The sequence below is a fragment of the Eublepharis macularius genome, chromosome 2, assembly GCF_028583425.1.
Source record: "Eublepharis macularius isolate TG4126 chromosome 2, MPM_Emac_v1.0, whole genome shotgun sequence".
Lineage (NCBI taxonomy): Eukaryota > Metazoa > Chordata > Lepidosauria > Squamata > Eublepharidae > Eublepharis > Eublepharis macularius.
This window is the reverse complement of record NC_072791.1, coordinates 167,788,381-167,814,063: the sequence shown is the minus strand read 5'-3', so window position 1 is coordinate 167,814,063 and position 25,683 is coordinate 167,788,381. Positions and strand designations below refer to the sequence as shown.

The window sequence follows — 25,683 nt, the reverse complement described above, 5'->3', positions numbered from 1 at the left end:
TGTATGAAGAACTTAGTTTCCCTTCTCAACATCTCCATATTTTCTCCCTCTTGTAACAAATCCTCATTTATTCTCCATCCTTTCCTCTTAGTTCTTTTTCCGAACTTCCACATAATTGGATTATGATCTGAGCCTACCATGGGCATTATTTCCACATCCTTAGTCCAAAGCACTAAGTCCTTTGAGGCCCAGATCATGTCAATTCGTGATAGAGTGGAGTGTCTTGCGGAGAAAAATGTATATTGTCTACCTTTGGGATTCTGTATTCTCCATACATCTTCCAAAGTTTCCTGTTGCATTAATGCGAAAAAAGTCTTTGGTAATAGTCCTCTTTTCTTTTGTGCAGTTGCTGATTTTTTATCCTGCTCCAAATTTGTGACTCCATTGAAGTCTCCTGCAAGAATTATCTGGTCATAAGAAACTTCATCTAATTACTTCCTCAAATCCTCAAAGAAGCTCTCTTTTGCTCCGTTAGGTGCATAAATTCTAATCACCAACACTTTCTTTAAATTCCATGTACATTCCACTGCTAAAAATCTGGCTTCCACATCTCTAATCACTAGCTTTGGCTGTAGCTCCTCTTTTATATATAATGCCACTCCCCTTTTTTACTTTTTTGAGGCCGCTACAAAATCATTGCCCAATTTGCTCGATTTAAGATATTTTACATCCTGTTTTCTAATATGAGTCTCTTGCAAACACACAATATCACATTTCTGTTTTAATAGCCAGTGGAAAATACTTTTTCTCTTATTGGGTGAGTTAAGTCCATTTACATTCCAAGATAAAACTTTACACTCCATATTCATAGCCTTGTTGCTGGTAAGTCTTTTTCATTGTCTCTCAAAAACTTTTCCATTTCAGATTCAGATCTGATGCGCTTTTTCACTCCTCCAAACTCAAATGACAATCCTTCCGGTAATTCCCACCTGTACCTTATTTTCATGTCCTTCAGAATCTGGACTAAAGCTTTATATTTTTTCCGGTCAAGCAACACCGATCTTGGTAGCTCCTTCATAATAATAACCGTCTTGCCATCAACCTCCAATGGGTCTTGAAATTGCTTACTCACAATCATTTCTCTTATATTTCTAGTCGCAAATTGCACAATCACATCTCTTGGTAGTTTCCTCTGGGTCGCAAATCTTTGGTTTTGGAAATATTGATGATTCAAATACGGGAAGACGATGCAATCTGAGGAATAAAAATAAAAGAGTTTTCCTACAAGGTCAGAGCGTTTGCGGATGATATAATGTTAATTGTGGATGATCCAATAGAGAATATGCCGAAGGTAATGGAGAAAATAAAAGAATTTGGAGACTTGGCTGGATTTTTTGTAAATAAGAGGAAGTCAAAGATACTATGTAAGAATATGTCCAAACAGAAACAGCAAGAACTAATGGAAATAACGGACTGCGAAGTAACAAATAAGGTAAAATATTTGGGTATTGAATTGACTGTGAAAAATATAGATTTATTCAAGAATAATTATGAGAAATTGTGGATACAAATAGAGCGTGACTTGATAAAATGGAATAGGTTAAATTTGTCATGGTTGGGAAGAATTGCAGCAGTAAAGATGAATGTATTGCCAAGAGTGATGTTCTTGCTACAAACAATTCCAATTATCCGAGACTCCAAACAATTTGAAAAATGGCAAAGGAAAATATCAGATTTTGTGTGGGCAGGCAAGAAACCTCGTGTGAAAATGAAAGTATTACAGGACACCAAAGAGAGAGGTGGAATGCAGCTGCCCAATTTAAGACTATATCATGAAGCAATATGTTTGGCATGGATAAAAGAATGGATGACGCTGAAGAATCGCAAATTACTGGCTTTGGAGGGATATAAAAAAATATTTGGATGGCATGCATATCTGTGGTATGATAAAGTAAAAGCAGACTCTATGTTCTTACACCACTATATTCGGAGAAGCCTCTTCACAATTTGGAAGAAGTATAAAAATTACCTACAAGACGGAATTCCTTCCTGGGTGGTTCTGTATGAAGTAATAGATCCGAGAGCTGTTGATAATGAGCAGCAGTGTTTAACTTACAAGGAGATAACACGAGTAGAATTTTCAAAATTGAGAATAAAAACAGAGGAGGAGTTGTCTCCATGTTATGGATGGTTTCAATATAGACAGATCAGAGATCTTTATAATTCGGATTGTTTGAAAGGAGGAATAAGAATGGAGAACTCAGAATTAGAAGATGTAATTTTTCAAGAAGGTAAAAAGGAAATCTCAAGGATTTATAAAGTACTTTTAAAATGGTTTACAGAGGATGAGACAGTAAAAGTCCAGATGGTGAAGTGGGCTATAAATTTTCATAAAGAAATAACAATGGAGGCGTGGGAATACCTGTGGAAAACGACTTTGAAGATTACGACATGTACAAGTATTAAAGAGAATGTCTACAAAATGATTTATCGTTGGTACCTGACACCAAAGAAAATTGCGCTAGGAAATATTAATATGTCGAATAAATGCTGGAAATGTAAAAAACATGAAGGATCACTATACCATATGTGGTGGACTTGTGAGGTAGCGAAGCAATACTGGGGAGATATAATTGAAGTAATTAATGAGGTTTTGCAAACCCAAATAAATAAGAACCCAGAATTGCTGCTACTGAACTTGGGAATGGAAGATGTTCCAATGCAGTATAGAACATTGTTATTTTACATGATTACAGCAGCAAGACCTTTATATGTGCAGAAATGGAAAGTACAAGAAATACCAACTACGGAAGACTGGATTTACAAATTGCTGTACATGGCTGAGATGGACAAAATGACAAGAAAACTTAAAGATCTTGATCCAGGACAATTTAATGCAGATTGGGAGAAATTGAAACAATATCTAGAAAAAAATGGGACGTGAAAGGGGAACTGTGGCAGTTCGAGAATTACTGAAATGTAATAGAAGAAGAGAGAAGTGACTTTACCGGGAAAGGGGGAATTTAATTATAAAAATCTAAGCTACCATTGGGGTTATGATAAAATTAAAAATTATAGAGTATTAAATAATAGATGTTTTACTATGGATATATAAGATTAAGCTAGTTAGATATTATCTATAATATATAGCTTAAGTAAAGAGTATATATTGGATATTTGAGTATAACAGTTACCTTATAGACTTAAAATAAGCTTAGAATAAGAAATAGTAAAATATGGGTGTGTAATAGAATATTAGAGTCTAAGCTAATATTAGAATCAGGATGATTGTGGAAAGTAAAGAGTTTAATTAAACGGAAAGCAAAATGGATATAATGTTATATTTTTAATATCTTGATCGCTAATATATATTATTATGCTAGCATTATCTTATGTAGAATATATGGTTTAACTGAGGTATTTAAAGGGAAACTTGTATTATAGAGATATTTTTAGTAGAGATTTAACAAGCTTAGAGAAAAGTATTTAAGGGTGTGTTTAATAGAATATATGAGATACTAAGTAATTAAGTAATAAGATAGACTAAGGGTTGGAAAACTGTTGGAAGTCAACTAAAAAGGGGGGAGGAAAGGGAGGGGGTTAGAAATAGACTTATAAGGGGGTAATGTATGTGTTGAATGATATTATAATCTAATCCAATAAAAACTTTTTAAAAAAAAATATATGTGGAGGAGATCTGCAAACAGCTCTTAGTTAAATAGAAATCCACGTATTGCTTTTTTTGAGCAATAGACAAGTAGAAATCCCTTTCGCCATGCTGGTCCCTACTTCTCCTTCCTTGTTTCTTGCCTTCACCCTCTTTCATCGTCTCACCTTCCCAGCCCTGCTGCCTCCTATTCCTGTTTTTGTTCTCTGCTGTCCCAGCACCATCTTTACCTTTCTGTTCTATCTTCCTGCTGCTCCTTTATCTTTCTCCCCTTTCCCCATGGTTGTGATTGCAGCTGCTGCCATTTCCACAATGTTTATCAGGTTGCTAGTTAATCCACACAATGGTAGCTGAAGTTTTGCAACTTAGTAGTGAGAGATTTCAGTATTCTGCAGAAGTTGTGTTGTGGTGCAAGTGCTGATATTGTTTCAAGAGTTTTCTGGACATCTTGGTGTGTGGGGTGGGGATGGGGGGGTTCTACACTGGAAAATTTGTATATGGTGATGCACAACATGCAACCATAAGGCATTCCTCCATGTTCTGTCACAGGTAAGACAGAGATACTAAGGCACCTGGAGAATTGAACCTTAGACTATTGTAAAAATGAGTTCAAGATGTTTCATAAATTATTGCATTTGGAACAAATATACTTTTTAATGAATCTACCTTTCTTACGACTGAAGATTATCACTATTGTTTTTTTTGAGCAATAATTATATATTAAATTTAAATGATTACCTATATGTGTTTGTATTTATGACCTTTCTTCCCTTTTCTAGACAACACCTCTGCTAATGGAAGTTTCACACACTTACAATCTCCAGCAGCAGCCACCACAAGTCCAAGCGATTCTAGTAACTGATAGCTGTTTGGGCTTATATCATAGCTAACATTTTTCATCTTATGAGATTTTTCTATGCACACAGGCATCAGCTCTTGGTTATTATGTATTTTATATAATCGCTTAGCCTTTTGGCTAAGATCATGTGTAATTTCAAAAATATTTTATTATCCACTGGTGAACAGGGAACCATTTTTTTATCTTAAATAAATTTTATTGGATGAGGTGATATAAAATAGTTGGTTAATACATACAACTTATCCAAATTAAACCTTTCTAAATATATAACCCCACCCCTCCCCTCCCCCTTTTCTCTATTGACTTCCAACAACACTCGAACCCCCCGTTTATTCATAGAGATTATTTCACTGTAATACAATTATATTATGATACCCATGGTAAAGATCTTATATATATTCCCTTCCCTACTATCATATAATACAACAATATCTTATCATTTCTATTAACATCTTCTAAATGTATTTATTTGATTCAGAACATAGAAAGAATGGTTTCAGAATTAAAAATTCAGAACTAGAGGAACTATTATTGGGGGATAATAGTAAAGCAATATCTAAAATGTGTAAGTTGTTATTGAAGTGGTTTACAGAACAGGAAACAGTCAAGGTGCAAATGGTAAAGTGGGCCATAAATTGTAATAAGGAAATAGCGATGGAAGCATACCTTTAAAATATCAACTTGTACCAGTATTAAAGAGAACGGTTATAAAATGCTGTATAGATGGTACTTAACACTGAAAAAATTAGCCATAGCTAACAAACAGTTATTGAATAAATGCTGGAAATGTAAGGAGCATGAACGTTCTCTATTTCATATGTGGTGGACTTGCCAAAAGGCTAGAGACTTCTGGTCTAGAATATGTGCTGAGATGTCTTTGATATTACAATACAATGTTGCTAAAAATCCAGAAATGTTATTACTATCTTTACATTTAGAAGATGTTAATAGAAACAGGGAACCATTTTTGACTGACCTGTTGACCTGTTCGTTAACCTGTTGGTGGCTATTTGGCAAGTTGCTTCACTGTATTCCTTTCTGACAATGCTGTAGCAGCTATGGCCACAATTTCTCCTATGATGCCACTGGAAGGTATTTTGAGTTGTTTAAAATTGTAATTGCTATTATACAATTGTGGACTAACAGCCTAGTGATTTGAAGTACCTGTTCCTTGAGATGTTATAAAGGGAAATATACAGCATATGCTTTCCACTTTGTAACTTGGGAATGAAAAGAGGTAGCGAGATTTACTTTTAAAAAATTAAAGCTGAGAGATCAGGGCACTCGATCATTAGAACATTAGTGCACAATTGTATCACAGCAATTACTGGTTTTAAAAAATGAAAAAGCTCTTTGATGGGGGGAAATGTAGGGGAAATGGTGGCTTGCTGTGTGGATACGGCCATACATAGTTAAATAAGGACCAAACTAGATGTCCAAGGATCTGCTCTGGAAATGCACTGCATTTTGTATGGGTTCCCACTAGGGAACTACCACAGGAGCTGTCTCTGGTAGCGCAGAGGAGGAGGGGCTCCTGCCTCCCCCCCGGTGACATTTTTAAACATGAAACAGTGCCGGGGTGTTATGTCTCCTGGCACCATTTTGGGTTGGAAAACTGGTGCAGGGGGGTGGTGAGGCTGGAGCTTCTCCCTTTCCATTGCAGTGGTTCCAACCAGAATCAGGCCCCCATGGGAATTACAAATAGCATCAATCTCTCATGCATGCTGTTCTAAAAAAAAAAAAAAACCCTATCCTTTGGTGTGTAGTCCTTGGTTCAGCATTGTTTTACACACGTGTTTTTGAAAAAAGCTGAGGCAAGCATTTTTTGGCAAGAATCTGAATCATTCAATGCCAACTGAACAGACTGGCTGACTGGCAAACATTAGTTTGTTGCATCTGAACACATTAAGTTCATCTGTTGAACATGACTATCACTGTTATTTCTAGTTTTAGAGTTGTATATTGAGTTTGAGTGACGCCTATATGTCTGTATTTCTGGCCTTCCCCCCCCTTTCTAGACAACACTTCTACTAATGGATATTCCACACAGTCAACATCCCCAACAACACTCAACAATTCAATTGATTCAGGTAACTGATAGCCAGTTTTTGGCTTGTTTTGTTCAAATGAATTAGTCGTTAAATCAGCATCAAAATATCTAACAAGCAATTCAAAGCACTGTTCTAGATTTGCACAATGCCTTGAAAGCAGGTAGTAAATTTTTGACTTCTCTTTAAATAGCTATAACAACAATGTATTGGGAGAATCTACTCAGTTTACCTTTTGGCATGGGCTTCCTGTTTAAGCAATACAAGTCTAAAGCCCCTTGGGTGTGCAGAGCAAGGGTCATTGTTCTTCGGATGCTGGTCATAACGTGTGAAGCAATCCTCAGTGCGTACCCAATCAAAATATCTATCTAAAGTGCCATTTGAATTGGCAGAATGGCAGGAAAGTTCCATACTATATCCTATTTGGGATCAAGTGGTGGTTAACTAGTAAACAATTAACTACTCTATTGTAAAAAAGACAAGGCGGGTAAGATAAATAATCTCAAAGCCTGTTAGTATAAGACTCTCCCTCTCCCTCTCCCTCTCCCTCTCCCCTCTCCCCTCTCCCTCTCCCTCTCCCTCTCCCTCTCCCTCTCCCTCTCCCTCTCCCTCTCACACACACACACACACACACACACACACACACAAAATAGATGGGGACCCACAAGGAATCACAAGGGAGGGTAAATTCCATTTTCACCCCCCTTGTCACTGTCTCTGACCTCCCCCTTCCCTCCAAATCTCTGGTGTCTTCTCCTCAGCCTCCCTGCTGGCTACAGGTTGCTTTTTTCTGCTCACTCCTGTCCCTCAAGGCCAAAATATTTTTTGTTTTTTTTTATAAACAAGATTTTTACCCTACCTTTCTGCTCTCATAGGACTACCAAGGAGGCTAATAAATTAAAACATCTCATCTTAAAAACCATTAAAACTAGCATGCAAATATATCATTAAAACTATTTAAAACCAGAGCTTAAAATAGATACAAGGGATAAGAACAACAGTTAAAACATTGGGGCGGGGGGGGGGGGAATCATTGAAAGAATATCAAGCAAAACAAAGAAATCTTCACCCAATGGTGGAAGACAGAAGGGGACAAGCAAATCTCCCTGGAGAGAGAGTTTGAGAGTTTGGTGCCACTACTGAGAAGGCCTTCTCCTGGATTGCCACCCATCTAATCTCAGAAGGCAGGGGCATCTCTGAAGATGACTGCCATGGTCATAAGGGAGTAAGCAGCCATTCAGGTATGTTGGCTTTAAATGCCAGCACCAGAAACAATTAGAATCCAATGTAGATGAGCCAAGACTGGAGTGGTATGTCCCCTATGACCCATTCCCGTCAGCACCCTGGCTGCAGCATTCTGCTCCAATTGAAATTTCTGAACACTTTTCAAGGAAAGCCCCAGTAAAGCATATTGCAGTAATTTAATCTAGATGTAACCAGAGTATGTATTAGAGTGGCCAAATATTTCCTGCCCAGGAAAGGTTGCAGCTGGCATCACCAGAAAATGGTGCCTCCTAAGGCAGCCCAAGGCAGTCCAAAAGGATACTGTGATCATAATCAGTACTGAAATCTGCTGAGAGGTTCAGGAGAATCAACAGAGTTGCACGTCTGTAAGGATCTGCAAGTTGAATCTCAAGAGTCCAAGACTGCCTGAGTTAAAGTTTTATTGATAATTCCCAGTGCTGCATCCCAAAACGTTCTTTGTCAGGAATATGCTGGGTTCCCAAAACCCAGCATATACATACATTTAAGCACATCCCCATTCCTCCCCATCCCCCCCTTCTATCAGGGCCGGCTCCAGCATCACTGGCACCTGAGGCAGCTTAATGGCGGCCTCTGTGTGTGTGCACGCACATGCGCACGCATGCCAGACTGCGTGATGACGTCACTGCATGTGATGTCATCATGCAGGGCTGGTGCACGCGCGTGGGGCCTTCCAGCCCTTCAGTTGCTCTGCAGGCCAGGCTCAGTTGGCCGCCCTGGCTGCCGGCTGTGCCTGGCCTGCAGAGCAACTGAACGGGAGGCTGCCCGTTCAGCTGCCCCACGCTGCTGCCCTGAGGTGGCGGCCTTGCCGGCCTCAATGAGCAGGCCGGCCCTGCCTTCTATATACAGCAAATATGGGAAGGAATCTAGCTACAGTAGATATCTACAGCAATGTGAACCAAGAAAATGTTTTTAGAAAGTCCAGAAACTTCAAGGTTATGTATCTATGGCAACGGCTCTTTTCTTGCTAGAAGTTCAACATAGACAGATAAGTTTATCTGCCTGTTTTCCCAGGACGGCATGCAAAGAGGAAACAGTGTCAGTTTTTACACAGCATGTTAATGAATATCAAGCCCCCACCATAACAGTTACCATTAAGTCTGTAAACTATGGCAGGGGCTGCTAAAACCATTAAGCTTGTAAAGCATGGCTTATGGCAGGGGCCATGACCCTGACAATGTCCTTTGTCCATCTCTTAGTGCAGGCCATTGACCAGGGTGACTAAAGTTGTTTCAGTCCCATAACCAGGCCTGAAACCAGGGCCGTTTCCAGATGGCTTTACTGCCTCCAGAACGTCACACCATCTTGCGGGGAAAACGCGAAATATCGTGTTTTCTCGCACGAGTTTTGCGCAACGTCACATAAAACTTGCACGAGAAAACGCGATTTTTTGCGTTTTCCCCGCAAGATGGCGCGACATTCCAGAGGCAGGTAAGCCGTCTGGAAACAGCCCAGATTGGAAAGAATCTCAACAATTTGTCTCATCCAAGGAAACCTGAAGTTGTCTACCAAAAATACACATTATATGTGCCAAAAGTCAAGGCACAGGTGCCTGACCCAACTCTCAGTCGCACGTTCATGTGGGGACTAATCTTTAAAAACCTCTTAGCTGCTCCATGTGCCCCTTCACGCTTCCCTCCTGTGCCATTTTTGCCAGCAGAAACCACTGCAGGAAGGGGCTGTTTGCCATGTCTATCCCAGCATTGGGTTGGTACCTATGACCTGACTTATGTCATGAAGAATGTGTATTTTGGCCCTGAATCACTCCTGCTTGGCATTTCCTGTCTTTTCTCATCTCTCAGAGTTTCTCTGCCACCTCCATGTCTCTTTCTTATAAAATTTTTATTGGATTAGAAATCACTATAATATTCATTACAATCAATTTCCTTTAAATATTCCAGTTCTAACCCCCTCCCTTCCCCCCCCTTTTGTTGACTTCCAACAGTTTTCCAACCCCTTATCCATTTTTCCCCCTACTCATTTCAAACTTATTTTGTTCTATTAAGCATATACTTTCACTCTCTTCTAAGCTTATCTATTATAACACAGTGCTATCTCTATTCCCTTTCCCACTTAACTTATCAACTAAGTATTATATTCCTGGCTTATATTCTTTAATAATAACAATCATTTGTCTAATTTTTGTACTCTATAATCTATCTTATTCATTCTAGTCTCGTCAATATGGGACAAACAATTTGTCCCTTATTCTACATAACTTTAAGTACTTCTATAAACATTGTATACATTCAATATAAGTCAATCAATTTAACTTGTACTCTATATGTTGCTCTTTACTTCCTTCTATCTTTACTTCCTTCAAATCAATTTAACTCATATTCTGTATGTTACTATGTATTTCTTTCCGCCTTTCTTATATTCCTTCTGTTTTAGTTATATAATTTCTCCAATATACAATTATCTTTCAGAAATAAAATTAGTTAGTTTCTATCCTTATAATTCTTATAATAACACCTCTATTACTTAGTACTATATATAGTAGTCAAATAAAATAGTTGCTTAGAATTTCTCATTTAACTTTCCTCCCCCCGGTAAAGTCACTTCCCTCTTCTTTTGTTGTATTTCAGTAATTTTCAAACTGCCACAGTTCTCCTCCCACTTCCCATTTTTTCACCAAATATTGCTTTAACTTTTCCCAATCCATGTTGAACTGTCCTGGATCAAGGTCTCTCAGTTTCCTTGTCATTTTGTCCATTTCCGCCATGTACAGCAATTTATAAATCCAATCCTCGATAGTTGGCACTTCTTGTACTTTCCACTTTTGCGCATACAAAAGTCTAGCCGCTGCTGTCATGTAAAATAACAATGTCCTATATTGTGCTGGAATATCCTCCATTCCCAAGTTCAGTAGCAGGAGTTCTGGGTTCTTATTAACTTGAAATTGTAAAATCTCACTTATCACTCTTATTATTTCCCCCCAGTACTGCCTAGCTACCTCACAGGTCCACCACATGTGGTACAAAGATCCTTCATGCTTTTTACATTTCCAGCATTTATTAGACATGTTCAAATTCCCTAGCGCAATTTTCTTTGGTGTCAAATACCAACGATAAATCATTTTGTAAACGTTCTCTTTAATATTAGTGCATGTCGTGATCTTCAACGTATTTTTCCACAAGTATTCCCACGCCTCCATTGTTATTTCTTTATTAAAGTTTATAGCCCACTTCACCATTTGCACTTTAACTGTCTCATCTTCTGTGTACCATTTTAACAACACTTTATAAGTCTTAGAGATTTCCTTTTTATCCTCTTGTAGAATTACCTCCTCTAATTCCGAATTCTCCATTCTTACCCCTCCTTTCACACAGTCCGAGTTATAAAGGTCTCTAATCTGTCTATATTGAAACCAATCGTAACTTGGAGACAACTCATCTTGCGTCTTTATTCTTAGTTTAGAAAATTCTATTCGTGTTATCTCCTTGTACGTTAAGCACTGTTGTTCATTATCGACAGTTCTCGGGTCTATTACTTCGTAAGGAACCACCCAGGAGGGAATTCCTTCCTGTAGGTAATCTCTATACTTCTTCCAAATTGTGAAGAGGCTTCTCCGAATGTAATGGTGTAAAAACATAGAGTCTGCTTTTACTTTGTCGTACCATAGATATGCATGCCATCCAAATATTTTTTTATATCCCTCTAAGGCCAGTAATTTGCGGTTTTTCAGCGTCATCCAGTCTTTCAACCACACCAAACAAATTGCATCGTAGTAAAATCTTAAATTGGGCAGTTGCATTCCATCTCTCTCTTTTGCGTCCTGTAATACTTTCATTTTCACTCGAGGCTTCCTGCCTGCCCAAACAAAGTCTGATATTTTCCTCTGCCATTTTTCAAACTGCTTACAGTCCCGAATAATTGGTATTGTTTGTAACAAAAACATCACTCTTGGCAGCACATTGCCACCTCCATGTCTCAGTGGCCCACTCAGTATATTGAATATCTTACCTATATGAATTTCTGCCTTTTCTCACCTTTCTAGACACTACTACTGCTAATGAAAGTTTCCCAGAGTCAACATCTTCAACAATAATCCCAACATCTTCAACAACAGTCACCAATCCAATTACATCAGGTAATTGTTATCTTCTTTTTTGCTTGTTTTATTCAAACAAGTGACTTCAAGTAAACATTAAAGGATACACTGTGGCAAAACTGTAAAACTGTCTTGATTGACTGGGTAATTGATTAATAACAGTTGCATCTTCTTTTTCTTCTGTCAAAAGGAAATTCAAAATAGCAAATGTTACAATAAACATCACTAAATATAATATCATAGAAGTGTATAGTTCTAAATAAAATTAAGTACACATAAACCAACCCACACCCACAGAGTCCCTTAAAATAAAAACTCAGTAATATAGCCATAGATTCCAGAGTAGGGTTGCTAGTCTCCAGGTGGGGAATGAGTCACTCATTCCCCATCTGAAGATAAGTCTCCAGGTGGGGGCAGGAGATTCCCCGCTCCCATCCTCCGCCCCCACTACCACTCACCTGGCTGGCCAGGGGGAAAGGTGCAGGAATAGACCTCCTTGGGCATGCTCCTGGTGCAGTGTGATGATGTCACTCCCAGGAGTGACATTATTGTGCAGGCCCCACACTTTGTGCTGGGATGATTTAGGCTTCTGGAAGTAACGTAATTGTGCCATGCCGGGAGTGCGCATGCACTTTGCATGTGTTCAAGGGCATTCAAGAGGTGAATGCTGGGTATCCCTCCCCCATTGGGAGGGTAAGGGAACCTGGCAACCCTATTCCAGAGAGAGAGAGAGAGCTTTTTTAGTTCAGTACTGCTGAAAGCCATTCTGGCCCCTCCTAGATCTCCTCTCACATCATCCAGACCTAGGGTTGCCAGGTCCCTTGAGTCCCCTGGCAGAAGCCTGGGAGCCTGGCACTTACCCTGCGGAGGCTTCAGCATCTTTCCTCCTGGCATGTGTGATGACACCACTTCCCGGAAGTGATATCACGCGGGGTCAAAGGGTGGCCCAGGAGTGCTCCCGTGCTCGCCAAAGAGCTGAATCACCCCCCGCAGCCCCAATTTGGCCCGAAATGGCCACATTGCGGGGCACGGGAGCACACTGCGGTGGGGCATGGGGGTGCACTACACTGCCCAGGGGGGTGCCACACCACTGGGGGGGCGCCCCAGGGGGCACGTGCCCCCACTGGCCAGGTAAGTGGGGGCGGAGGGGAGGAGGTGGCAGCAGGGGATCCCCTGACCTGCAGGGGGAATAGTAAACCTATCCAGACCCTCTCAAAGATTATATTAACCCAAATCACATGAACTGCTGCCTTCATGGGCCTATAGAGTGACTGTAAATTCCAGATGAATACTTGTGTTAGTCCAGGGCCAAAAGCCATCCTGGGCTCCTAGACCAAATTCTGGTATAGATCTTGTCTCACATCACTGAGACATGACTCCAACATCATAGAAACACAAATTACATAACGTTATGGGCCTACAGGATGTTCAGAGTCTAAGGCTGCCAATTCCAGTTTGAGAAATTCCTGGAGATTTTGGGAGGGAGCCTGGTGAGGGATTTCAATAGAGTGTAATGCCACAGAGTCATAGAACAGCCATAGAATAGAGTGTAATGTAGCCACTTTCTTCAGGGCAACTGATCTCTGTAGTCTGTAGTCTGGAGATTAGTTGTAATTCTGGGAGATTTCTAGGCCCCAGCTGGAGACTGGTAACCCTAAATTCCCTGGAAGCTTGTCCCCTAGTTTCCCTACTCAGCAGCACCCCATGTTAACCCATTATAGGAAAAATAATGAGCAGGTTGATGGCAGCATAAAGATCAATAGACTTACATTGTACATTCTTTCATAGACTACAGCCCACTTCATCAGATGCAGGCATGATATATTTCATGAAATGTGCCCCAAAATGTTTTCTACTATAATATATCTGAGTCTTTGCCAGAATGCTTTTTGATGTTTTCCCATTCAATGAATGATGATGTATTGTTGTGGATTTTCTGGGCTGCATAGCCGTGGTCTTGGCATTGTAGTTCCTGACGAAAGCCTTCAACAATATAATGATAATGTAGTTGTATCCAGAATTTCTGTTCTGCTGACACTGAACCCTTCTGCCAGCATGAGAAGTCTTCCTCCTACAAAACGGGTGTGTTCCGTCAGCCGAAGGCTTATTTGTTCATGAGGAAAATTTCTATAACGTCTCTCCAGAAAAGCTGCTCAGGCAGCTTACAGAGTAAAACTTAATAAAAACATACAAAGCCATAAAAGTTCGTGCATTGAAGGAAGGCTACATCATTAGCAAAACAGAAACTTTGGATCTAACCCTATTACTTCAACTTGCATTTCTCTTTAAAGTGGATTTTTCTCCTTTTTCAAGCAGGTTTGTAGGGCTTTGTCAACAAAGTGCAACTTAGCAGAAGAAAAAAAATCACCACTTTGCTTAATATTTTTAACTTTAGTACCTCTCCCTTGTGAAGAAAAAACATGTCCTTATGATGCTGTATGTATAAATCTTATGGACCAACAATACACCTGCCGGTGTCCCTTTGGGTTCTACTACACAAATACATCAGGTTGCCAGAAAGGTAAGTTTCATATTTAACATTTGTGTTTAACTTTTATCAAAAAGAATAGAGATCAATGTCTGTGTGAAGGGGGTAAGTGGTTAATGCCGGGTATGGTTCATGATTCTGTTATGGTGACTTGGATATTGCTGATGAATGAATGAAAGTGTGCCCTCAAGTCATAGCTGACTTATGGCAACCCCTGGAGGGGTTTTCTTGGCAAGAGACTAACAGAAGTGGTTTGCCATTGCCTGTGTCTGTAACTCTGGTCTTCGTTGAAGGTCTCCCATCCAATTAATAACTAGGGCAAACCCAGCTTAGCTTCTGAGATATGACGAAATCAGGCTCTCTTGGGCTATCCAGGTCATGGCATTGCTGATGAACCATTTTGAAAAAAACATTTAATTATGCCAGTTTCCAGAATTCTACCTCTTCATTTCCTGAGTATTCATGTTCAGAATATATCAAAGAGGAGAATGCTGATGCAAATATAAATATAGTCAGCTGGCAGGCACTCGTGACTAGAGATGGGCATGAACCGCATTACAAACTTCAAAAACCCATGAAATTGGCGATTGCGTGATCGCGATCCGACGGTTCATGATTGTCCACGGCCAACGAACCAGCATTCGGAAGAAGCCTGATTCGGTGCGTTCAGCCACGGTTCGGGAAGCCAGACATTCAGGCGCCAGCAATCAAGTCCCCTGGCAATGGAGCTGAGGGAATGCCTGAACTCTGTCTGCACTCCTTCTGTTGCCCTGGAAACCCGAATGGAAGCCCAGCTTACTTTGATCGGCAGGTCTTCCTTCCAACCATGGAGCTGCAAAGCGGTTACAAGTTGGGAGAAGACACCCGGGGAGGGAGGGGGAACGGGGTGTTCTGTAGCCATGGGCACTCCAATCTTATCCTTGCAAACCCTGATAGGTAGCTCTGACAGCCAAACACAGACCTCCTGCATTGCTCAATGGGATCTGTGCTTATAAATAGCCGTGGGCTCCTAGGCTGGGTTTCACTTTCAGCGAGCAGTGGAGTGGGACAGAGCTCTTGCTTGCCACTTGCTAGCCTTTGGGGAGAGAGACTGAGAGTATAATTCAGCTTGGCTTTGGGGGATAGCGATCTATCTCCTCTGGTTCCAGGGCTGCTGCCTGGCTCTGGGGCCAAGCTCAGTGGGCACCTCGGGAGTTTCCTGGGGGCCTTGGATTGGAGAGGGTATAACTCCAAGATCCCTTTTGTAATCTTGTCCAACCTTGGGTGATGGCTGTAGGAGAGCCTGCAAAAGACTCCCCGGGAATATGGGCTCTCTAAGTGCCACGGGGGCAGTTCCGCACCCCACAAACCGCCAACTGTGAACTAGTTTGGCAACAGAAAACGTTCATAGCGGTTCGCGACTTCAGGATCATCGTCGGCACCGAACCGCAAACTGCTGGTTCGTTAAATTTTTTGGGGTCGTGCCCATGTCTACTCATGACTAAATGTTGCAGTCTGTTTGAATGCACATGAAGCTGACTTATACCGAGCCTGACCATTAGTTTGTTAGGACCAAGCTACAAGTGACGAATGACACTTGAACGGCAAGTGAACATACTCACATGTATTCCTCCCTGTTCGCTTGTGTTCCACTTGCACTCCACTTGATCACTTGGCCCTCAGTATTGTCTACTCTGCTGCAGCAGCTCTTCAGGGTCTCAGTGATCCTTTCAAGCGGAGATGCAAAGGAGCTTTACTACTGAGCTGCAGCTCTTCTGCTGGCTCCTCACCTATCTCTTCAATCTCACTCCTGTGAGGCATTCTCTCAATTTCAGGCTTTGAAAAGGTAGTTTGGTATTTCTCTAGCTTTGAAACAGCAATTTGTCCTTTCAGTCCCTGAAGTTCTATGCCCCAGAGCATAGAAGGGTAAGAAAGAGTTTGGAATTCTCTTTCTCTCCTATCCCAGCTGTATGTTTCCCTATATGGCTGAAATTCCTTATATGAAATTTTCTTAAACCCTGTTGACATGTTACAGTGAATGCATGAACATGTATACATCTGGAAGGAAGAGCCAATGTATGGGCACTTTACAAATGAAACTAGGCACCAGTACCTGGATGAATGCAGTATTTAAATTATGCATTCAGCTGTACATGTATTGAATATAATATAAAAATTACTCAACACATATATAAAGAAAAGATCAAAGGTACACTATATATGCCCACTGGACCCGTGAAAACTGGCGGTGATGGGATTTAGGCACTATTAGCTGACATCATTAATCTTTCTCTGAGTTCTGGGTTTTTTCCAGACTCACTGAAGGAGGCAGTGGTGCGGCCCTTATTAAAGAAACCATCACTGGATCCTGTTGATCCAGCCAATTACCACCCAATTTCAAATCTTCCATTCCTGGGTAAGGTAATTGAGAGGGCGGTAGCAGAACAGCTGCAGGTATACCTGGATGGTGCCTCTATCCTGGATCCATTCCAGTCAAGCTTCAGGCCTGGCCATGGTACAGAGATGGCTCTGGTCGCCCTCACAGATGATCTACGGTGACACCTGAACTGGGGCAGGTCGGCACTGCTGATACTTTTAGATCTTACAGCAGCGTTAGACACGGGCGATCATAATCTTCTGACCCACCGCCTTGCCTATGTGGGGATTAGTGGAACAGCCCTGCAATGGCTGAACTCCTTCCTTTGCAATCGGGGACAGAGGGTGGCACTCGGGGAACAGATGTCCGCTCGCCATTCTTTGGTATGCGGCGTCCCTCAGGGGGCGATTCTTTCCCTGATGCTATTTAACATCTATATGCACCCCCCCTTGCCCGGTTAGCCCACAGCTTTGGGCTGAGTTGTCACCAGTATGCAGATGACACTCAGCTCTATCTGCTGATGGACGACCAGTCTGATCTTGCTCTGGATTCCTTGGCCAAGGGTCTTGAGGCTGTGACGGTATAGTTACATCAGAGTCGCCTGAAATTGAATCCCCTGAAGACAGAGGTTCTGTGTCTGGGTCGTTGGATGATTGAGCTGGGGACCCGGCTCCCAGCCCTTGACGGGGTACAATTGAAACCTTCACCGATGGTGAGAAGCCTGGGTGTGACCTTGAATGCCACACTTTCAATGGAGACCCAGGTCATGACCGTTGCCAGGTCTGTCTTTTCTCATCTTTGACAGGCCAGGCAACTGGTGCCCTATCTTTTGGCCCAGGACCTGGCCACAGTAATCCATGCAACGGTCACCTCCAGGCTAGACTACTGCAACTCACTCTATGCTGGGCTGCCCTTGGGCCTGACCCGGAAGTTACAGCTGGTCCAGAATGCAGCGTCACGCGTCCTTACTGGAACACCAATCCGAGCGCACATTCATCCTGTGTTGTGCTAGCTGCACTGGCTCCCAGTGGAGTTCCGGATCCGGTTCAAGGTGTTAACCTTGGTGTTTAAAGCCCTTGGGACCTGCATACCTGCGGGACAACCTCTTCCATCACCTCCCTTGCAGGGTGTTGTGCTCTGCAGACAAGCAACTCCTGGTGGTCCCCGGCCCGAAGGACATCCGTCTGGCCTCAACCAGGGCCAGGGCTTTTTCTGCCCTGGCCCTGGCCTGGTGGAATGCTCTCCCACTGGAGATTCGGGCCCTGCGGGACCTGTTACAGTTCTGCAGGGCCTGTTAAATGGAGATGTTCCACCGGGCCTTTGGCTGAGTGCTAGCAGATGTCCTCCTTCTTCCATCTAAGACCTCCACTTTTTCTGGGGCTGCCCTCGGCCATCTGTTATGCCCATATACAGACTCCCAATATTTGTTTAAATAGCCTGCTCCTGGACTATTTTAATGACTTTAAAAAAATTATTATTGATGTTATGGTTTTGTGACTTTTAATGTATTTTATGAATGTTGTTAGCTGCCCTGGGCCCATTTGTGGGGAGGGCAGGTTTTAATCAAATAAAATAAATAATAATAAATTTTACAATAAATGTAGCAAGATCTATGAATTTCCAGCTTTCATTTTAAAAAACAATAAGTCTCTAGCCCTTTCCATTGCGGATACATGCCTTTTCCCTTATATCTCCAGAACCATAAGGGCTAGAGACTTGCTCTTTTTTTAAAAAAAATGAAAGCTGGGAATTCAGAGAACATCTGTCATTCAACTCTATAGTGCTACAGCAATATTTTTGTGCCATTTTTTATTTAAAAAATGCAAATACCCTGGTGGCCCAGGGGAGGTAGCCACTTTGGTGCCAGAAAAGGTGGCACTATTTGAAATGGCCACTGAGATTCACATAAAAGAATGTAAATGCTGTTTGAAACTGCCACCCCACCCTCTGTCACTTCACACGAAGTTGAGGCAGCAACAGATAACTGCTGATTTAAAACAGAAACGGGTTTGTCAGGGAACTGATGTTCCAAAGAGTCCTCAAACCTGATTCAGCTCTCAGGAGCGACACACAGAGGAAGGAGGGGCTTCAAACTCCCATCTTTTATTTTCTCAAGCATCATGTGGAGACACTTGAGGCAAAGAGGAGTCCCCGTGGCATTTTGGGTTCAGGAAGCCCCCTCTTCCTTCTGTGCCATGCTCAATAGTTGAATTCCTTGCTCAGCTCCTGTGTGCCCCGGCCCAGCCAGACCCAGCCAGGTAGTGGCTCCAACAGGACCTTCTAACCCACAATGACCTGATCTATGTGCCTCCTGGGGCCCTGTGTCAGGAGGTGCTGCAACTGGTTCATGACGCTCCGCCCACAGGGCACTTTGGGCGGTACAAGACTACACCTTCTCTCCCGAGAATTCTGGTGGCCTCGGGTGCAGGGCGATGTAGCCCGGTATGTTCAGTCCTGCGAGGTGAGTCACCATGCCAAAGATGTCCCTGGGAAACCGGCCAGCCTGTTGCAACCCCTGCCATAGCCAATGAGGCCATGGGAGTCGATCTCCTTGGATTTCATCACTGACCTTCCCCTGTTGCAGGGGCATACCTGCATCACTGTGATAGTGGACCTCTTCACTAAGATGGTGCACTTTGTCCCTTGTCCCGCATAGGGCTGGCACCTCCATTGAGGCAGGTCCAGCAACTGCCTCCAGTGCTGAGGCACCGGAGGGGGCGCCAGGGGTGAGGGCGCACACTGTGGAGCTGGTGGCAGCGGCATGTGGGCAGCTGAGCAGGAGGGATGGGAAGCCACCCATGTGCCACCCCAGCCGCCTGCTACGCCTGGCCCACAGCTACTGCAGCCCCCCAGCCCTCCCATGCTGCCATCGCCGCCAGCACACGCCCCCAGCCGGGAGCAGCAGCATCCCACAGGCCAAGTGCGGCAGGTGTCCAGGGTGGTGCATGGAGCAACAGAGCAGGAGGGCTGGGAGGATGCATGCGTGCCTCCCCAGCCACCCACTGTGCCTGGCTGGGAGTGTACACCAGCGGTGGCAGCACAGGGCAGTCTGAGCGGGCAGCCCTCCCGCCTAGGTGCCCACTGCCCTGCAGTCCGGGTGCACATGCGCGCGTGCAAGAGGGCAGGAGCAGACCTGAAGCTGCCCCCGGCCTCAGGCACCAGAAACCCTGGTGCCGGTTCTGGTCCCGCACCACCAACAGCTAAGGAAGCTGCATGCCTGTACCTGCACCATGTCTTCCTCTTACACGGGATTCCTCAGCACCTAATTTCAGATTGGGGGGTGCAGTTCACCTCCCACTTCTGGCAAGCTCTCCAGTCTCTCCTTGGCATCCACGTCCACTTATCCTCCTCACACCACCCAAAGACCAATGGGCAGACGGAACGAACGCCACCTTAGAGCAAAAACTACAGTGTTATACCAATTATCAACAAGATAACTGGGCCGACCTACTACCCTTGGCAGAGTTCGCTTACAATAACTCCATTCACTCTTTGACCCGGCAGACACCCTTCCTGGCCAGTTATGGACACCACCCACAGTATTTCCTACAGACAGCTCCAAATTCCACGGTCCCGGCTGTGAACAGCTTTGTACAGGAACTCCAGGCCTTGCATCAGGTGCTGCGGGAGCAACTGGACCAAGCCAAGCAGGCCTACAAGGCCGCCGTGGACTGACACCAATGGGAGGGGGAAGTTCTCACAGTGGGCGACATGGTGTGGCTCTTCACCAAGCACATCCGGTCCCAACATCCTTCTTGAAAATTGGATCATCGGTTCATCGGGCCCTACTGGATCGCGGAACAGGTCAACCCAGTCGCATTCTGCCTGGAGCTACCTCCAACACTCCGGATCCACCCGGTCTTTTACCGATCCCTGCTCATTCCAACGGTGCCCCACACCCGCTCTGTGACCCAGTACCCCCCCCCCACACCAGCCTTGGTGGACGGCCAGGAAGAATATGAGGTGGACCAGATCCTGGATTCTTGTCGGCACCAGGGGCGGCTACAGTATCTGGTGGAGTGGAAGGGATACGGGCCAGACGACAGGTCCTGGGAGCCAGCGGAAAATCTTCATGCCATGCGTCTCCTCCGACAATTCCATTGGGTGTACCCCGACAAGCCGGGCCCCTCTGATCACTCAAGGGGGAGGGTCCTTGTAAGGGGGGATGGTGTCATGGGCCAGCCTTGGCTGGGCTCTCCGCCTGCTGGCAAGACCTCCTCAGAGGAGAAGGGGTTGGAAGAGCCAGCAGAGCCAGTAGAAGATCCGTCTGCAGTCCCAGAAGATCCATCCAGTAACCAACAACCAGACCCCTCTGTGGAAGCTAGCAAGGGCAAGGGGTCGTGTAAAGAAGGGGAGTAACTGGTGCCTCGGAAATCCAAGCCCCTCGAGCCGGCAGCAAGGTGGAAGGCTCGAGCGAGACAAGCCGTTTGGGAGAGGAAGAGGAGCCCACGCCTGCAGGCTCAGCAACAGATGGAGCTGGATGGCGAGGGCGAGGCGGGGCAATCAAGCGAAGGAGAAACCCCTGGCCCTCGTCCTCTTACACTGTCCTGAGCATATAAGGAGAACGCTGAGTGGAGCGCAGCATGGGAGCAACACTGCTCACCACTCCTTGCGTCCTGCAGCTTGGCTTCTGGAAGCTTCGCCTCTGCCTAGTACCCTGCCCTTGCTCGGATAGATCTCCTGCTTCCAGACCTCGGCTTCGTCTGTGAATACTCCTTGCTCCTCTCTATGTGTGACTGATGACTTGGCTCTTAACCCTGGCTTGGCTTTCGGACTCCCCTTTGCCATCTCCACTGATGGACATTTCCTGGCTCTCGACCCCGGCATGGCTCAGACTCTCTCTCTCTCACTCTCCCACAGCTCAGCACCAGAGCAGGTGCCCCTGCCCTGCATGTGACACCTGTCTTGGGTTGCCATGTGATGGACAGGCAGGGATACCCAAAGCAGAGTCTCAGAAGATGACCGGAGTGGATGGGTAGGTTCATATGGGAGGTGGTCCTTAAAGTATGCTGATCCCAACGTGTATAAGGCTTTGAAGCACTTTGAAACTAAATTGGAGCCAGTGCAGATTGAAAAAGACTGGAGTGATACGGTTCTTACAAGCCACTGCAGTCAGCATTCTGGCCATAGCATTCAGAACCAACTGAAGCTTCCAGATAGTCTTCAGGGGCAGTCCCATGTACAACACATTGCAGTAGTCTAATCTAGAAGTTACTGAGGTGTGTACTACAGTGGTAAGATCTTTCCTGCCCAGGAAGCACCACAGCTGGCTCACTCGCTGAAAGTGGTGAAAGGCATTCCTGGCAGCCACTGCTACCTGTTTATCCACCAGGAGGTCTAGATCCAAGATCACCCCCAAGCTATAAACTTGCTTTTTTTGGTGGGGGTGCAACCTCCTTCAGAACAGCAGATAACTAATTTCCTGGGTCAGGACTTCCCCCTACCAGTAGCACTTCTGCCAGTTCACAGTTTCCATAGCATTCCTAGGATCTACTGGTAGCATGAGGTAGAGCTGAGTGTCATCTGCATATTGATAGCAATTCAGTCCAAAATCTGGATGACCTCTCCCAGCTGCTTTAGATATTGAAAAATATGGAGGAAAAAGATGGAATCTTGAGGCACCCCTTAGGCTAGAGGCCAAGGGGCAGAGAAGCAGCCCTCAGCATCACACTCTGAAGTCTACCATCAATGTAGAACTGGAAACAGTTCAGAATAGCACCTCCCAGTCCCAGCCCTGAAAGGTAGTCCCTAAGGATACCATGATTGATGATATCAAAAGCTGCTGAGAGGTGCAGGAGAATTAACAGGCTCACACGCCCTCTGTCCATCAACCAGCGCCTGTCATTGGCCAGGACGATCAAGGTTGCTTCACTCTCATATCTAGGCCTGAAACCAGATTGGAATGGATCCAATCCACTTCATTCAGGAATATCTGGAGCTGGCCAGCCACCGCTTGTTCAATCTCTTTGCTTAAGAACGGAACATTTGAGATTGGATGGTAGTTGTTCAACTCTCCTGGTCCAGAGTAGTTTTTTTTAGGAGTGGCCCACTACCATTGCCTGCTTCAAGGCAGGAGGAACCAACCCACTCTCAACCATTTACTGTCTCTCGGATCCAGTCCACCAACCCCTGCCTAACAGCTTTAAGCAGTTAAGAGGGGCAAGGGTCATACAAGCAGTTCTCAAGTTTCCAAGAATCCTGTCCACATCCTCAGACTGTATAAGCTGAAAGGTATCCCACACAACTGGACAAATTGGTACCCTTGGACTATCTGATCCTATTGCTGCTAATGTAGAGTCCAAGTCAGGATAGATGTGAGAGATTTTATCCCCAAAGGCTTAGCAAAATGATTGCAGTAGGCTGCAGAGCAGTTCACCTCCTCCTGTATGCTAGAACCTTCCCCACTGGCAGACCTCCTGAGGACACCTGGTTTTTGGCCACTGTGTAACACAGAGTGTTGGACTGGATGGGCCACTGGCCTGATCCAACATGGCTTCTCTTATGTTCTTATGTTCTTAACCCAGTAATTCTCTGACCACCCAGAAGAGTTCTGCAGACCTATAGTGTACAGATGCAACGGTAGTAGAGAAATATTGTTTCTTCACTCCCATCACCACCATGGAGTAGGCTTTAAAATGAGCTCTAACCTATGCCTTCTTGGATTTGTCCTGAGTCTTTCTCCACTGTTGCTTTAGCAGCCTCCCTTACCTTTTCTTCATCTGCAGCCCTTTGGTAAACCAAGGGGTTGCTGAGGCTCTTAGATCTGAGAGAGGGCACCTGGGTGTTATTGTGTTAATTGCCTGGGTCTTTTCCTCATTCCAGAGATCAGCCAGGGCATCAACAGAAGTGCTGACCGTATCCCCTAGTGCCATCTGAAAACCAGTTTGACCCACCAGCCTACAAGGGTGGATCATCTTAAATGATCTCCCACTCCTGCAGAGTCTTGGTATTTCTGTAAGCCTAAACCCTAGCAGGTAGTGATCAGTCAATGACAAGGGGACTGTCTTCAGTTCTTCCACCTTCAGATCATCTTCCTGCTGCCCAGAGCAAAACACCAGATCAAAAGTGTTCCCTGCAGTGTGTAGTTCTGTTATTACCTGAGACAGATCCATGGCTGTCATGAAGACCATGAAATCCTGAGCCACTCCACACAAGGTAGTCTCAGCATGGATGCTGAAGTCCCCCAAGACAACCAGCCTTCAGCACTACCTTCAAGACCACCTCCACCAGTCCAGGGAAGAAGGATGTTGGGCAACGGGGTGGGGAGTACACCAACAGAATCCCAATCTTGTCTTGCACTCCCAGCACTAGTTGTGCAGTCTCAAGACTGGCAGAGTCCTGGACAGGGTATTCAGCCACCGGGACAGAATCCTGACAGACTACAGCAACACCACCTCCCACCCATCAGGTCTATCCTGATGCAACTCTGAGTACCCCAGTTAACCTCTCCCCGCTACCCCAGCCAGATCTCAGTGATACATGCCAGGTCAGCTCTCCCATCCAGAACTGGATCATGGATAGCTGCTGTTTTTCCTGTAACCAACCTGGCATTTAAAAGCAAGATATTATAGCCAAACAAGATGTTAATATGGTCACCAGTATCAACCTGGCTGGAAGAAGAACCAGAAGGGACAACTGCACACAAATGCCTGCTGTCCCTTCCCTTGCCTGGCCTGTTCTTCTCCTGTTCCTGTATCTCCCTCTATCCCACACCCTATTGATCGTGGCACCCCTCCTTCCCATTCTGCTCCCCCAGATACATCCCTAGCACAAAGACAGACAACCAACTTAAATGCAACAGTTCAGATTCCAGTTCTCAACTGGGTCTGGGTAAGACAAACAAGTCCCGAAACTAGCTGCCAGTGCCTGCCACCTGTTTCTGGACAAGACAGAAACACACTGTCAACCAGCTCTCATCTGGTATAGACAAACAACAACATAGCATAACCCCCTCCCCCCTGCACAAAATGGGGGCCCAGGCTCAGCTTCTTTACATACTCATGAAGCAGAACTCTTCAGTTCACTGCATCTTGTCACATCAATGGATCTTTTCCTCATCCAATCTCCAGGCTGCAAGCCACAAAGCAAAAACCCTTTGGCTCACATTTCAGACAAATCATCTATTTAAATAGATCAGGTACCTGTGGAAAAGCCCAGAGTTCCAGTGAGTTGGTAGGTTGGGCCACTTTAAAGGGCCAGGTAGCAAAAAGCATGTTGCCTCCCAGCAGTCTCTCTCTTTCCATGGGAACCCAAAATGGCTTACATTATTCTCCTCTCCTCCAATTTATCCTCACAACAACCCTGTGAGGTAGGTTAGGTCAAGAGTATGTGACTGGCCAAATGTCACCCAGCAAGCTTTCATGACAGAGCGGAGATCCAAACCTGAGTCTCACTCTAACCATTATACCATACTGGCTGTCAGCTTAACATCTGTCTGTAAATCGGGTCACGGAATTGTGACCCAGTTTATGGCAGATGTCACACCTATTTTGGTCCTAAAAATAAGCAGTTCACAATGTTCTGTCTCTTCTGAAACACATTTTTTTCTCATTCACATTTTTCTGTGTACTTGCTCTCATCCCAAGCGTAATCCCTGTCTTGTCTGTGGGTAGTTCTATTGTGCACCTTTCATTATCCACCTGGAGACCAGCCAGATGGAGCAATGATAATGAATAATATATATTAAAATCAGGACATATCAGTAGGAAGAAAATAATTCTGAGATAATTGTGATAGAAATTCAAGTTACTTTCCAGCTACCAAAGAAATGCTTTCAGCTCAGCTAATCTGGAGTATTACCCAGCTTGTTTCTTGTGGATCTTCTTACAGAGCAAGAGAATGTCCTGCTGGTCTCTTAAAGTGTGCTATAAACTGTTCTGATGATATGGTCCGTTTTTATCCCCACCAGATCACCAACATCTTTTAAAAAATGAGAATGTTGTTAAAAATTGAGATCAAGTCCCTCACTGTACATACACTTGGTAATTCTTCTTACAAATAACATATTG

General features: G+C 44.3%; 1 protein-coding gene across 3 annotated transcripts in view; it reads left to right on the top strand.

Annotated features, from left to right (window-relative positions):
* The window catches only part of MUC13 (mucin 13, cell surface associated), an 88,486-nt gene that overhangs the window by 33,058 nt on the left and 29,745 nt on the right, over positions 1-25,683 (top strand). For all 3 annotated transcript variants that reach the window (XM_054971357.1, XM_054971355.1, XM_054971356.1), the window contains 3 exons: positions 6,485-6,556; positions 11,778-11,870; positions 14,227-14,352. In XM_054971357.1, coding sequence (XP_054827332.1) covers positions 6,485-6,556; positions 11,778-11,870; positions 14,227-14,352 — 291 coding nt within the window. The remainder of the gene's footprint in view (positions 1-6,484; positions 6,557-11,777; positions 11,871-14,226; positions 14,353-25,683) is intronic.